The sequence below is a fragment of the Nicotiana tabacum genome, chromosome 19, assembly GCF_000715075.1.
Source record: "Nicotiana tabacum cultivar K326 chromosome 19, ASM71507v2, whole genome shotgun sequence".
Lineage (NCBI taxonomy): Eukaryota > Viridiplantae > Streptophyta > Magnoliopsida > Solanales > Solanaceae > Nicotiana > Nicotiana tabacum.
The window spans coordinates 137550808-137565874 of record NC_134098.1 but is presented as its reverse complement, the minus strand read 5'-3'; the positions used below and the strand labels follow the sequence as shown (position 1 = coordinate 137565874).

General features: G+C 36.9%; 1 protein-coding gene across 2 annotated transcripts; it reads left to right on the top strand.

The window, feature by feature from the left end:
* The first annotated feature begins 13591 nt into the window (after positions 1 to 13591).
* LOC107761367 (NAC domain-containing protein 104) lies at positions 13592 to 15067 on the top strand. 2 transcript variants are annotated; one of them, XM_016579604.2, is made up of 3 exons: positions 13592 to 14099; positions 14358 to 14554; positions 14737 to 15067. In XM_016579604.2, exons 1-3 carry the CDS (start codon positions 13937 to 13939, stop codon positions 14872 to 14874), a joined length of 498 nt encoding a protein of 165 aa, XP_016435090.1. In that variant the 5' UTR covers positions 13592 to 13936; the 3' UTR covers positions 14875 to 15067. The 2 variants fall into 2 exon arrangements, with proteins under 2 accessions (XP_016435090.1, XP_016435084.1); XM_016579598.2 differs by having other exon boundaries at positions 13594 to 14099; positions 14358 to 14644.

Genomic DNA, 15067 nt, shown 5'->3' with positions numbered 1-15067 from the left:
GCAGGGCAGTATGATTGTTACTCAGTATGAGTCCCGTTTTGTGGATTTGGCCCGTCATGCTCTCCTTTTACTACCTACGAAGGGAGAGAGAGTGAGGAGGTTTATTGAGGGACTCACTCACTCTATCAGACTTCAGATGGACAAGGAAACCGGAAGTGAAATTTCTTTTCAGGCGGCTGCTAATGTCGCCAGGAGGATCGAGATGGTTCTTGCACAGGAGAGAGGGCAGAGGTCTGATAAGAGGCCTCGTCAGTTTGGTGGTTTCAGTGGTGCCTCGTCTGGAGGCAGGGGTAATTTTGGTAGGGGTCATCCTCCCAGACCATTTCATTCAGCACTTCATGTACCTCCCGGTGCTTCAGGGTGTCACGGTCCTATTATGCCTTACTCTGGGTAGCCAGTATTCAGTGCACATCCAGTTCCTATTAGTGCACCACCACTCCAGAGTTACTACAGTGGTTATCTGGCCCATCTGGGTCAACTTCAGCTTCAGCAGCCACGGCATCAGGATGGGTGTTATGAGTATGGGAACATTGGTCACATCAGGAGGTATTGCCCTAGATTGGCGAGTAACAGATCTCGGCAAGATTCTCGTGCCAACACACCGGCACCGGTTGCTTCACCGCCTGCTCATCCAGCTAGAGGTAGGGGTCAGGCAACTAGAGGTAGAGGTCAGGCTATTAGAGGTGGAGGTCAGGCCATTAGAGGTGGAGGTCAGACCGTTAGAGGTGGAGGCCAGCCAGTCAGAGGCTGTCCTAGGGACGCAGTTCAGAGTAGTGGAGCCCAGCCCCGATTTTATGCTTTTCCAGCTAGGCCTGAGGCCGAGTCATCTGATGTTGTGATCACAGGTATTATTCCAGTTTTCCATAGAGATGCTTCAGTTCTATTTGATCCAGGATCTACTTATTTCTATGTGTCCTCCTATTTTGCTTCATATTTGGTTGTGCCTTGTGATTCTCTAAGTGCTTCTGTGTGTGTATCTACACCGGTGGGAGACTCTATTGTAGTAGATCATGTCTATCGTTCGTGTGTGGTTACTATTGGTAATCTTGAAACTAGTGTGGATCTTCTACTTCTTGATATGGTAGATTTTGATATCATCTTGGGTATGGATTGGTTATCTCCTTATCATGCTATATTGGACTGTCATGCCAAGACAGTGACCCTAGCTATGCCAGGGTTACCTCGGTTAGAGTGGAAAGGAACTCCTGGCCATTCTGCCAACAGGGTTATTTCTTATATGAAAGCTCGGCGTATGGTAGAGAAAGGGTGTCTAGCCTATTTGGCTTATATTCGCGATCCTAGTGCGGATGTCCCTTCTATGGACTCAGTACCAGTTGTTCGTGAATTTTCAGAAGTATTTCCTGCAGATCTGTCGGGGATGCCACCCGACAGAGATATTGACTTCTGTATTATTTTGGCTTCGGGCACTCAGCCCATTTCTATTCCACCATACCGTATGGCCCCGCCAGAGTTGAAAGAATTGAAAGAGCAGTTACAAGACTTGCTTGATTAGGGATTCATTAGACCCAGTGTCTCACCCTGGGGTGCACCAGTATTATTTGTAAAGAAGAAAGATGGCTCGATGCGGATGTGTATAGACTATCGGCAGTTGAACAAGACCACTATCAAAAACAAATATTTGCTGCCAAGAAATGATGACTTATTTGATTAGCTTCAGGGTGCCAAGGTATTTTCGAAGATTGATTTGAGATCTGGTTAGCACCAGTTGAAGATTAGGGCATCTGATATTCCTAAGACAGCATTTCGGACTCGGTATGGGCATTACGAGTTCCTACTGATGTCACTTGGGTTGACAAATACTCCAGCAGCATTTATGGATTAGATGAATCGGCTGTTCAAGCTTTATTTGGATTCTTTTGTGGTTGTATTCATTGATGATATCTTGATTTACTCCAGTAGTCGAGAGGAACATGAGCAGCATCTTCGAAGTGTGCTTCACACCTTGAAGAATAATCAGTTATATGCCAAGTTTTCAAAATGTGAGTTTTGGTTAGATTCAGTTGCATTTTTGGGGCATGTTGTATCGGCAGAAGGCATAAAGGTGGATCCTAAGAAGATTGAGGCTGTTCAGAATTGGCCTAGACCTACTTAAGTTACAGAGATCCGGAGTTTCCTGGGTTTGGCAGGTTATTACCGTCGGTTCGTGGAAGGGTTTTCATCTATAGCAAGCACATTGACCAGACTAACCCAGAAGGGTGTCCTATTCAGATGGTCAGACGAATGTGAGTTGAGCTTTCAGAAGCTCAAGACCGCTTTGACTACGGCGCCAGTGTTGGTATTACCCACAGGTTTAGGATCGTATACGGTATATTGTGACGCATCTCACATTGGGCTTGGTGTAGTATTAATGCAAGATGGCAAGGTAATTGCATATGCGTCGCGACAGTTGAAAGTTCACGAGAAGAATTATCTTGTTCATGACTTAGAATTGGAAGCCATTGTCATGCGCAGAAGATTTGGAGGCATTACCTCTACGGTGTCTCGTGTGAGGTATTTACTGATTATCGTAGCCTCCAGTATCTGTTCAAACAAAAGGATCTTAATTTGAGGCAAAGAAAATAGATAGAATTGTTGAAAGACTATGATATCACCATTTTGTATCACCCCGGAAAGGCCAATGTGGTGGCTGATGCCTTGAGTAGAAAGGCTGTAAGTATGGGCAGTCTTGCGTATATTCCGGTTGGTGAGAGGCCATTAGCTACAGATGTTCAGACTTTGGCTAATCAGTTCCTGAGGTTAGATGTTTCAGAACCCAGTCGGGTTCTAGCTTGCACAGTCGCTCGGTCTTCTATATATGAGCGCATCAGAGAGAGGCAGTATGATGATCCTCATTTACTTGTCCTTAAGGACACGGTATGGCACGGTGATGCCAAACAGGTTGTTGTGGGGGAAGATGGGGTTCTACGAATGCAGGGTCGTATTTGTGTGCCTAATATGGATGGGCTTCGTGAATTAATTCTTGAATAAGCACACAGTTCCAGGTATTCTATTCATCCAGGTACCGCCAAAATGTATCAAGATTTACGGCAACATTATTAGTGGAGGAGAATGAAAAAGGATATAGTTGCATATGTAGCTCGGTGTCTGAATTGTCAGCAAGTTAAGTACGAGCATCAGAGACCTGGTGGTTTGCTTCAGAAGTTAGAAATTCCTAAGTGGAAGTGGGAGTGTATCACTATGGATTTTGTTGTTGGGCTCCCACGGACTCAGAGAAAACTTGACGCATTTTGCGTCACTGTGGACAGGTTAACCAAGTCAGCCCATTTCATTCCAGTGGCAGTTACCTATTCTTCAGAGAGGTTAGCTGAAATTTTCATTCGTGAGATTGTCCGCCTTCACGGTGTGCCTGTGTCTATTATTTCAGATTGAGGTATGCAGTTTACCTCACACTTCTTGAGGGCTGTACAGCATGAGTTAGGCACGCGGGTTGAGTTGAGTACAGCATTTCATCCACAAACAGACGGACAGTCAGAGCGCACTATTCAAATATTGGAAGATATGCTCTGTGCTTGTGTTATAGACTTTGGAGGTTCTTGGGATTATTTCTTGTCACTTGCGGAGTTTGCTTATAATAATAGCTACCAGTCGAGCATTCAGATGGCTCCATATGAGGCATTATACAGAAGGCGATGACGATCGCCAGTTGGTTGATTTGAACCGGGAGAGGCTCGGTTGTTGGGTACCGATTTGGTACAGGATGCCTTGGATAAGGTCAAGATTATTCAGGATCGACTTCGCACAGCTCAGTCTAGGCAAAAGATTTATCCTTCAGTTCGGGTGTAATGGAGAGGTCAGTCAATAGAGGCATCTATCTGGGAGTCCGAGTCGGACATACGGAGTAAATATCCACACTTATTCACCAGCTCAGGTAATTTTTCCTAACTCCGTTCGAGGACGAACGGTTGTTTTAGAGGTGGAGAATGTGATGACCCAAAATGTCATCATTAAATTTAATAAGTAATTCTGTATTCTAAGACCTCGAAAAGCACCATTTATCATTCCTTGACTTGCGTGCGCAGTCCGTATAATTTTCCGGAAACTTTTTTGAAAAATGGATTAAAATGGAAAATAGAGCTTTAAAACTCAACTAAGTTAACTTTGGTCAACATTTTGAGCAAACAGACCCGGATCGATGTTTTGAAAATTTCGGTAAGTCCGTATCATGATTTGGGACTTGGGCATATGCCCGGAATCGAATTCCGAGGTCCCTAGCCCGAGTTATGGAACTTTGATGAAAAATTAAAAGTTTGAAAGCTTAATGATTTTTAAGAAGTTACTGATGTTGGATTAATTGACCTCGAGTCCGTATTTTGGTTCCGGAGCTCGATATAGGTCCACTATAATATTTATGACTTGTCTGCTGAATTTAGTGAGAATCGGAGTGGATTTGACATGATTCGGATGTCCGGTTGTAAAAATATAAGTTTGAAAGTTTTCTTGAAACCTTCCTTTGATTTGGAGTCCGATTCATAGTTCTAGGTATTATTTTGGCGATTTGATCGCGCGATCAAGTTTGTATGATATTTTAGAACTTGTGTGCATGTTTGGTTTGGAGCCTCGAGGGCTCGAGTGAGTTTCGGATAGGTTACGGGATGATTTCGGACTTAGGAAATCTGGTTTTCTCCAGACTTCAGGCTTCTGGTGTGTTCTTCTTCGCGTTCGCGAAGGTACTCTCGCTAACGCGAAGAGAAAATTGGGCTGGCACATTTTTTGCTTCGCGTTCATGACATAGTGACTGCGTTCACGAAGGTTTGAGGTTCAAAGCTTCGCCTTCGCGATAGAAGCCTCGCGTTCGCGAAGGGAAAGAGACTGGCCAGGAAAATTTAGCTTTCGCGTTCGCGAAGGGCATCTCGCGTTCGCGAAGGCCAAGCCAGGCATGCACCGCGTTCGTGAGGTAGCCCTTGCGTTCGTGAAGAGTAAAATTTGACAGCACATAATTGTGCTTCGCGAACGCGAGTCATTGACCGCGTTCGCGAAGGGTAAAAATCCCATAAACAGAACTTAAGTTCTAGAAATGGGGTTTCGATCCATTTTCAACTCTTTCCCATTTTTGAGCTCGGGTAAGGGGATGTTTGGGCGATTTTCACGGAAAAACATTGGGGTAAATGTTCCTTATCCTATATTGATTATATTTCATGATTTCATACTCATTTTTATCATGAATCCGTGAAATTTTGGAAGAAAAATCAGATTTTTATAAAATCTTCCAAAAACCAAAAAAATAAGATTTGAAGGTCCATTTGATATCGGAATTGGACAAATTTTATATGGTTGAACTCGTATCGGAACGGGTGTTCGTATTATGTAAATTTTTCCAGGATTTGAGACGTAGGTACTACTGCCAAATATTTTAATGAATTTCGGATTTTTATCCGGAAAATTTATAAATTCATATGGAATTAATTCCTATAATTAGTATTGAATATATCGAATTGTTTATGAATAGATTTGAAGCTTTCGGAGGTAAATTTAAAAGAAAAAGTTGTGGTTGAATATTTGATTGGAATTCGCAAAGTGAGGTAAGTGTCGGGGTTAACCTTGACTTGAGGGAATAGAACTCTTAAATTATTTGTTATGTGAAATGCATGTGAACGACGTATAGGCGAGGTGACGAGTGTCTATACGTCATCAAATTAATTGTTTGCCTGCTTACTTGAAAAATTATAAATTATTTTTAATCATAAATTAATTATTATAATAATTATTTCTCTCTTATTCTTTGCAAATATAAATTCTTGAATTCATGCATTAAGAACGGGTTGCACGCTGCAACAGAATTGATGGAAATGATAATTGGTTATGACTGCTGAGTTGGCTTCAATTATTATAAATGAGTTACCTGATTTATTTCTATTATTTGTTGTTGTTATTAATATTGCGTACATGTTAATGTAAGTGAACCGCCTTAGCCTCGTCACTACTTCATCGAGGTTAGGCTCAGCACTTACCAGTACATGGGGTCATTTGTACTGATACTACACTCTGCATTTCTTATGCAGATTTTGGAGTTAGTCCCAGCGGCGTACCATAGACTTGCTCGAATTTCAGCTACCAGAGGAGACTTGAGGTATAACTGCATGGCGTCCGCAGTTCTGAAGTCCCCATCTATTTTACTTTAGCTGTGTGTTTATTTCCAGACAGCTATATTTTATTCAGACCTTTATTTGTATTTATTCTAGAAACTCATGCACTTGTGACACCAATTCTGGGATGGTATTTAGACACCGTCGTTTTTATGGATTATTTCACCATATTTCAAACTTTGCTTCCGCGTTTGTTTCTTGATTATTAATAATTTAAAGATTGTTTAAAAATTAGTTAATATTATTCTAATGTTGGTTTGCCTAGCAAGTGAAATGTTAGGCGCCATCACGATCCGAAGGTATGAATTTCGGGTCGTGACAAGCACTTGTGGTGAACCTATACACAATGCAAGGGGATGTGACAAGGTAACCAATTGCTTTACATTACTATTTCCAATTTAATATTTTTTCTTTCATCATCTAACAATAACATTCTTTCTTACTAATAGCATTCGAAAGGAAAGCAATCCAATAGAAGAAGATCAAAAGGAAGGCAGGAAAAAAAAGGCAAAGAACTTTACTGGATGAAGCCACTGATGATGATTAACCCAGATCCCCAACTGCTGAAAATATGCCAAATGAAGATGAAATACCATTATTTACAGCCCAGCTAAGCCAGACAAGCCAATCCAGCAACTTCAAGTTTATGCCAACCCCTTCAGTGCCAAGGCATGAAGCAAGCAGTAGTGCTTTTCGTGATTTCGACTACCCTAACTTTGATGATGAACCTAACATAATTGTAAGGCCAAGAAGTATATCAGAAGAAAATACAAGACTCCAACTGAGGCAACAACAAAGTACAACAGTTGGAACACGGAAAATTGGGTTTGTTAGTGATGCTAGTGGTGTGAGTGAGCCATCAAAACTTCTATACTTAGCAAAAAAACTAACTTGGTAGGGTAAATCTACTATAACTGGTAATCAGCTTAATAGACAAAGACTAGCAAAGTTGCAAGCAAGAAGGGGTAATAGCAAGGAGTTAAACTCTGAGGGGATTTGAATGATAATGTGACAGTTAGTGGACTTTTATTTAGAATGTCTATTTTTGGTGTTTGAACAAGTGATGTAATTACTGCTGTTATGACAGTAAACTTAATCTTTTGGTTGTGTAATTATTCTGTAAACTTGTTGCTATGACAGTAAACTTGGATGCCATGTTATCACTTGGTGGTGATAATTTTTTGGGGGTGATAATGTGACATCCCCGTCTTTATTAATGTACTTTGACAGTTGGTAGTTGGTACATTATAATTGTTGGTGACTATTTGTTAAGTAAGCAGCTTTCAGTTATGTATTTATATACTATCCATTTACTTCTGTGAATTCTACATATTCTTAAGGTTATATGTTGTCCAATTTAAAAATGTTTGATTTATGTTTGTGAATGTCTGATTTACCATATCTAGACAGTTTTTCAGTTTAAGTTGTAGCTAACATTCATTTTCATTGTCGGTCTAGTTTTCTGCTTTACCATATATGGACAGATTTTGCATTAACATCTATCTAACACTCACAACCAAAAAAACTAATAAAGATACCTTGAACACAAAATAGGTTACATAACACCAAAATTACATCATTAGTCCTAACACTAAAATTACATATGCAGAATCTAAACCTAGGATTAACCTAAATAATCAAACCAGAATTCACTAAAAATATTACACATACATACTCATTAAAAAAATATTATAACAATACACATCAAATATGATTCTACAGAAGGTCACTTTAACATCGACGCTGCAACAAATCCAACAAATAATGCCCATAAAATCATAAGCAACATGCTCGTGTTTAACAATTTATTCTTTAATTTTCTGACTTTGGAAGATTCAGCTTGGTGTAGAGCCTCCATGGCAATTAATTTTTCTTTCAATTTATTTCTTTCAATTTTAACGGCTTCCAAAGACGACGTTGTAACCAAATCACTATTATGAAATATTTTATCTTTCCATTCAAAATAACCACAAGAACTAATCTGTGGAAGACAAAGCAAAGAAGAACAGAAAAGCTTTAAGTAACCAAAAATCAAAACAAACTGAGAAAAAATTGACTTTTGTGACAAAATTAGAATTACACATACCTTACGCTTCGGACATTTATAGAATCTCCTTCCGGGGTTAAATGCAGTCGTTGAAATAAAGTGGTTAGCAATAATGCTACATCGACACCTGATCTGGGATGAACAGCTATCTTGCAACATTTATGAGAGAGCAATTTGTGAAAGATATGAACCCTAATTTTTCAATAATTGAGCCTAAATAAGCGTGAGAAATTACATGTAGAATCGGGTTAGTATTATTAGGGTCAAGTTTGTGGAGAGGATTTTAATTTGGTGGGGTCATCTGATGTGGCAGCTGAGATGGATAAAAAGTTGGAGGGTTCAGCTGCCACAGTGGACAGTCGTTAGGATTAGGGGTAATTTAAAAGAGATTGTTAACGGTAGGGACTCGAATGGACGAAAAGTATAACGGGGTTAAATGTAAACAATAATCAATAGTAGGGGGACAACTTTGGACCTTCTCCCTATATTATAAAATAAACCAAAATTATCTTAACTTGTCATAAAAAAGGCATACAAATTTTCAGAACAAATACTTCCTTCCTCTTTTATCCCACAAGTCTCCTGGGAAAACAGAAGCTTAACATGTCTTTCTTTACTTATCGAACGGCACCCGAAATTCGAACTTTTTGGATTTGATTTTTTAAAATTTTGAATTTTGGATTGGATTTCGGATTTGGGATTTCGGACTTTTGAATGTTCGAAAATTGAAATTTTTATACTTTATATTTAGCCCTATCTATTAGACGCCTATTTTTCATGTACCGAATACTAATAAATTTAATATCCACACATTAAACATTAGCTCACATATTCAATACTAATTACTAAGTTCAATATCGATACCCTACTAAATCTAATATATATGGTTCTTTTCATTCTTGCCCACGCCAGGTTTCATTTTTTTGTGTTTGTGAATACTGAAGGTTGAAGTTTAGTAATGCATATGTTGCATTTCCTTAATAATGATTTTATTGCTAGCATAAATGATTTACTTGGATGATTGTGGTGGAATGAGGAACTATTCGGGCGGTTGAACATGAATACTTTACTTGGGTGTTCCTTGTTATACGAAGAATGAAGAATCTCAACTTATCAGCTCGAAAATTTAAAATATCCAATCCGATTAATTCAAAATTGAATTTAAAAAATTCGATCCAATCCAATCTTATTTGGATTGGATTTAGATTGTAATTTCTTCAATCTAAAAACTGAAAATCCATACCGAAATTTTTATATCCAATCTGAACTGCCTGAACACACACCCCTACTTGTGACATTCCCATACAAGCAAAGTAGGAATGTATTAAGGTATTAAGTTGGTCTTTATCTTTATGTTGATACTTATGGGCATTTTGAGTTCTCTTTTTCCCTATTTTTTTTTTAAAATTTGTCCAATCAATATTTACACTAAATTATATTAATATGTAAGAATATGCATAACAATGTCATGCACACATATATGTTATATATTCATTGACTTGGGTGAGATAACTTTTTCCCCACAAACTAAAAGTAGGATACATTTGGGCCTCCACGTGGCTCATATCTAGTCATGTCAAATTCCTCTTCAACCGTTCAATTCTCACTCTCGTTAACAAGCCTAATCCTATTGTTTCTATTATTGGACTTACACAGTTTTTTCCTTTTGTTTTATTCCTATCCAAACTCCATTAGTACTCGTCATCTTAAGATTGCAAGTCATGACAATATAGTTAGGCAAAAAGCAAAGGACATTAAATTATGAACTTTGGTGGAGGGAGAGGGGGAAAGAGGATAAAGATGAGCTTGTTTCTTGCCACTAACACTGGAAAAAGTGGCCCTCCACAAATCCACATTAAAGGAAGAAAAAAAAAAGGAAAAAAGAAAAGAAATGACACAACAATGTAGTCATCACTTGTTCACACTTCACAACTAGAGATTCAGTTACTTCAACTCTATTACGGCTCTCTCTTTTTAACACACAAATATAAGAATGAATGACTCTTGAGTGGCACCATTGGTTCACTTTTCATTAATCTTTCTAATGATGGATTCTTGGCACGAATTGATGTCACTTCTTATGAAAATAATTGTCCTATGTCTTCTATAAAGATTAGGACAAGGTCTTTTGTGTAAGCAATATGAATAGGTTGATTATTTCGCTTCTCCATCTTTTCTAGATTTTTTTTTTTTTTTGAGAATTGTTTCCTGAATTTAAAAAAAAATGTATATAAAGCATTTATCTAAACACGATTAGAGCGGCCATACACTATAGCTATCCATAATTGTGGTGCTACTTGAAAAGAGAGGCATAAACTAAAAGTAACAAACTCTATTGTCTTTGTAAAAAATTTAGGTGACTTTAATAATTATAACATGAATTATTTGTTTTGTACTAACGTACTTGACATTATGGTTACATTAGGTGTAATAAAGCTGTTTGATTCAAAATGATGCATGCTGGCTGGTCTTATTTGTTTTACTTGTACTAAATCTCTTTGGTAGGTGAGCTTTCAACTCAACCCTTACCCTTAATTTTAGTTTCACGAGATTCCTTACATTCTTTCCAAAAAAAAAAAAAAGAGAGTTCATTTAGTGTAAAGAATTTGGTCATTCCTGAAAATATTTTTTCATGATGTGTAAAGAGCAACTACATCTAATGGTACACAACATAAATATATTTAGTGGATTTTGATGTTTGCTGAAATCAAGTACTATCTGTTTAATGTGTAAAAATTTACATGCTCAAGTAATTTTTCGGACTCCTAACTAGGCCACTTACATTCTTTGCTGGTTACCAACTCATGCTTAGTATGAAAACTTACATTACAATTACTTTTTAATTTATCTGATTGTGTAAATATATTTTTATTATAAGTGTACAGAAGTTACTCCTTGTATTATTTTAAAGCGATAGCGTAGTCTAAAAATATATCATATATCTAATGAGCTTATAGTTAATTTTGCATTAACAAACGGCAATAACATCAAAGTGGTAGCTAATTAATGAGGTTATAGTTTAATTTGTATTTTAACAGATAACAAACAGCAATAACATAATCAAATAAAGTGGTCTAAGCAATTGCGTCCCAAAGTGGTGAAAGAGACCCGCCTTATATATATTTCATTTTCAAGAAAATGTAGGCAGGAGAATTGAGCTTTCCTGCATAGGATTTATACCAAAGACCATGACCAAAACGAAAGGGCATTTTGTAAGGTGTACGTTATGGCCTTAAAAATCAATATTCCACCAGGCCAGTAATTTTCAAGTGAAAAAAGAGGCTCTGCTAATGCTTCAAGGTCACTGTCTTGTTTCAACTTCCTAGTCTTTTTCTCATTATTACTGACATCATATAAATATATTCGTAACACCAAAATGGTCAGCTGCTGATCTATATGTGCCCGTGGATACAGTGGCTTATGTAGCTTTATTGTTACGGATTCATTTAAACCTATAACTTTTGATATCAAGTATATATATATGCAAAACCTACTAAAATCTCAATAAATATTAAATTTAAACCCATAATTTTAATAGTAAAATAAGTTCAATAATAAAAATCTTAAATGTTGAATCCATTTTAAATTTAAATTCTGGATTTGTCTCTGCGTGACGGTATGGACATATTCTTGAATGCACAAACTTGTCCATCAGAAGAAGCCAATAATAGTGGCATACACAGAACCAATTGTGGCATTGCCACAGAGAAGATTCTTGGCACTAAATTTTGTGCAATCTTACAAGAAAGGTTAACTGGATAAGGCCATGAACTGCAATTAGTCTTATACATTAATTAATTATTGATCACTATTAGCAATAATCAGAGAAGAAAATTAAAACTCCTGCCATCATACAAGTTGGACGTGAAAAGACTTACTAATTCTTATTGGGGATTTGCGAGATATAGATTATGGTTGGTGAACTTATAAATCTTGGCAACTAATGGAATTACTTATCCTATAAAAATCATGATTATCTAAAATGAATGGCTGAAATGTAAAAAGAGAAAACATTGAGATAAATGACTATATATCAGGGATTACTGGGACCAAGATAATAGTAACACCGGCCAGTACTTTTTGTAACTTGATGATCCATAGGCACCTTGAGTAACAATTTTATTGTTTTTCTCCTAAAAGGGGGAGATAGAACTAAGAACTCAATTATTTCAAGAGATTAATTACGATAACTGTTGGGTTTTATGGACACGTGGATGGAATGAGGAGGATGATATAAGCATGAAGTGTGATGATGACCCCACATTTCCAATAAGTTTACTAATAGGTACAACTATTATAGGGACCAAAAAAATAAAAAATAAAAAAGACAACATCCCATTTTGCCCATAGTAAAATTATTAGTACTTGCACCTTGTAAGGCTTGATTCAACCATCAAATATGACCCCAACTTTTGTTCTGATCCATGAACTCATCATTTTGGTTTAGCTAGCTACTTGTCAATAAACACTAAATATTCATGTTTAATACTAACCATAATCTCACCTACCCGTTAATAAGATCTATCTTGGAAAAAGTACTGTCATATATAGGTAATAGAGTATATATATCGTTAATCTCTAAAAAAAAAAACATAACTCATTGGGAAAGTTAAATTTCCGGTACTGTACTTTTGTATGCTCATAACATATAGACTTTGTTCAACATCAACCATTTGACTCATAGAAAGAAGGAGTATATGCGATCTAATTATAACCACAAATGAACAACGAAGATGAGCACAAGAAAGGAAGAAAGGGATGGATGTGTAGGAAACTCTAATCTTAATCAACCATCACTGTTCCATTGGCAACCCAAAGGGTACCTAAAAGAACTATGAACTCAACAAGTTGCATCTGCAAGTCAAACTCAAGTTGTAACATATTATATTGTTTTAAAGGAGATTGATCAACAAGACAGAGCTTATAAAAAATTTCACCTTTCCGAATGAATATTCAATATATATAGTGATATAATCAAATAAATTTAATTTAGATCCTCAAATGGTAAGCCGCGCCATAATATGTACAGATCTCTTGCAAGTACAGTCACCTTGTTTATGAAGCTATGTCCTACCATAGGCCTAGCCCAAGGATTAACATACATTATTTACAGAGTGATAACTTGTGTAATTAACTAATATATACATATATACACTGTATTGAAAAAAACTTTTACGCTATCAATATGTTTTAACACGTAATTTTATCTATTTTTAGGTCATAAATTTAGAGGGTAAAATAGGTATTTGGCAATCTAAAATTTGGAAAATCTAGTTGAGTGACCTTCTGAGTGCAATAAGCATAGTTCAGTGACTTTGTTGTTACAAACGAAAGAAAAGTGACTTTAGGAGATAATTTGGGATAGTTAAGTGACCATTTAAGTAATAGACTCGAGTATTGGATTTTGACCCAAACGTTCACATAAATAGGTGGCCACCCCCGCCGCCTTGGAGCAGAGAGCCGCCAGCCAAATCGACTATTTATCCTTTAAATATCTCATCAAATGAAAAAGCATAGCAAAACCTTCTTTGAAGCAAAACACACACAGAATTGGGAAGTGAAAGTATGTTGGTGGTGGTGTTGATGATCTACCTTCTTTCTCACGTCAATTCTCTCTCTATCTCTCTCCTTCATTTCTTTCTCTATAAATAACCTTCCTCTAAATCTTTTACACCATTACTTTGTCCTCTCCTTCTCTACTAATCTCCTGCATTAATTTTCCATCACTATATATACCTGTTGTATTCTTCCTCCTCCATCAGCTTTTATATAACATTGATATATTATGGGGGATAATAATGTGAACCTACCACCTGGATTTCGATTCTACCCAACAGATGAAGAACTAGTTGTCCATTTTCTCCATCGCAAGGCTGCTCTTTTACCTTGCCATCCTGATGTCATTCCTGATCTTGATCTTTACCCTTATGATCCTTGGGACTTGGATGGTATGTTTTTTATTTCTCTACTTTCACTTCTCCTAACTCATGTTTAGTGCGTGCTAGCTACCATATATGAATACACTTTTATTTATTTAATTATATCTTCCTTATATCGTAGGCATGGTTCTTGTTTTTGTGGGCTAATCATGTCGAAATTCATATTGAGGATGAGTGATGAGAGACTTAAATTCCACGTCTAAAAGCTTAAAATGTTGGAAAAAGGCATACTCTCATTTGTTTTTTTGCATGATATGTATTGGACAGGAAAAGCAATGGCAGAAGGCAACAAATGGTATTTCTATAGTCGGAGAACACAGAGTAGAATCACTGGAAATGGATACTGGAAATCATTAGGACTTGACGAACCAATATTCTCAAGTTCCAGTGAAAATAAAGTCGGCATGAAAAAATACTATGCTTTTTACATTGGAGAGCAACCTGAAGGTGTCAAAACCAATTGGGTAATGCAAGAATTTAGTCTTTCTGATTCTTCTAATTCTTCTTCTGGAACTAGTCGTTCATCTTCTAGAAGAAGAAGCCGCTCCAAAATTGTAAGAATGGAACAGAACATGCTCTCTCTTTTTTATTTCTTCTGTTTGAGATCATGTTTTCTTAGTATGTTGGTTTTCTTTTATATTTTCAGGACTATAGTAAATGGGTAATTTGTCGAGTACACGAACGCAACTGTGATAATGACGACGATGATGGCACAGAGCTTTCATGTTTGGATGAAGTTTTCCTATCACTAGATGATCTTGATGAGATTAGTTTGCCTCATTAATTAGCTATTTCTTAATTGTAATCCACTCGATTAATTAGATCCAATAAGCTAGGATCTAATTAACCTCGGCTTTATTTTAATCTTCTATTTTAGTTTATAGCACTTAACAATTTATATTTGCTACGTTCATAGTAAATGAAAAACAGTGTGACAATTCAAAATCAATATGCATTATCGATATGAAATTTTCCCC

Excerpts from the sequence above, each read along its gene's own strand:
- LOC107761367 (XM_016579598.2), top strand. The coding sequence starts at position 13,937 with ATGGGGGATAATAATGTGAACCTACCACCTGGATTTCGATTCTACCCA. Across the intron at positions 14,100-14,357 it reads TGATCCTTGGGACTTGGATG|GAAAAGCAATGGCAGAAGGC; the intron begins GTATGTTTTTTA and ends TGTATTGGACAG. Across the intron at positions 14,645-14,736 it reads GAAGAAGCCGCTCCAAAATT|GACTATAGTAAATGGGTAAT; the intron begins GTAAGAATGGAA and ends TTATATTTTCAG.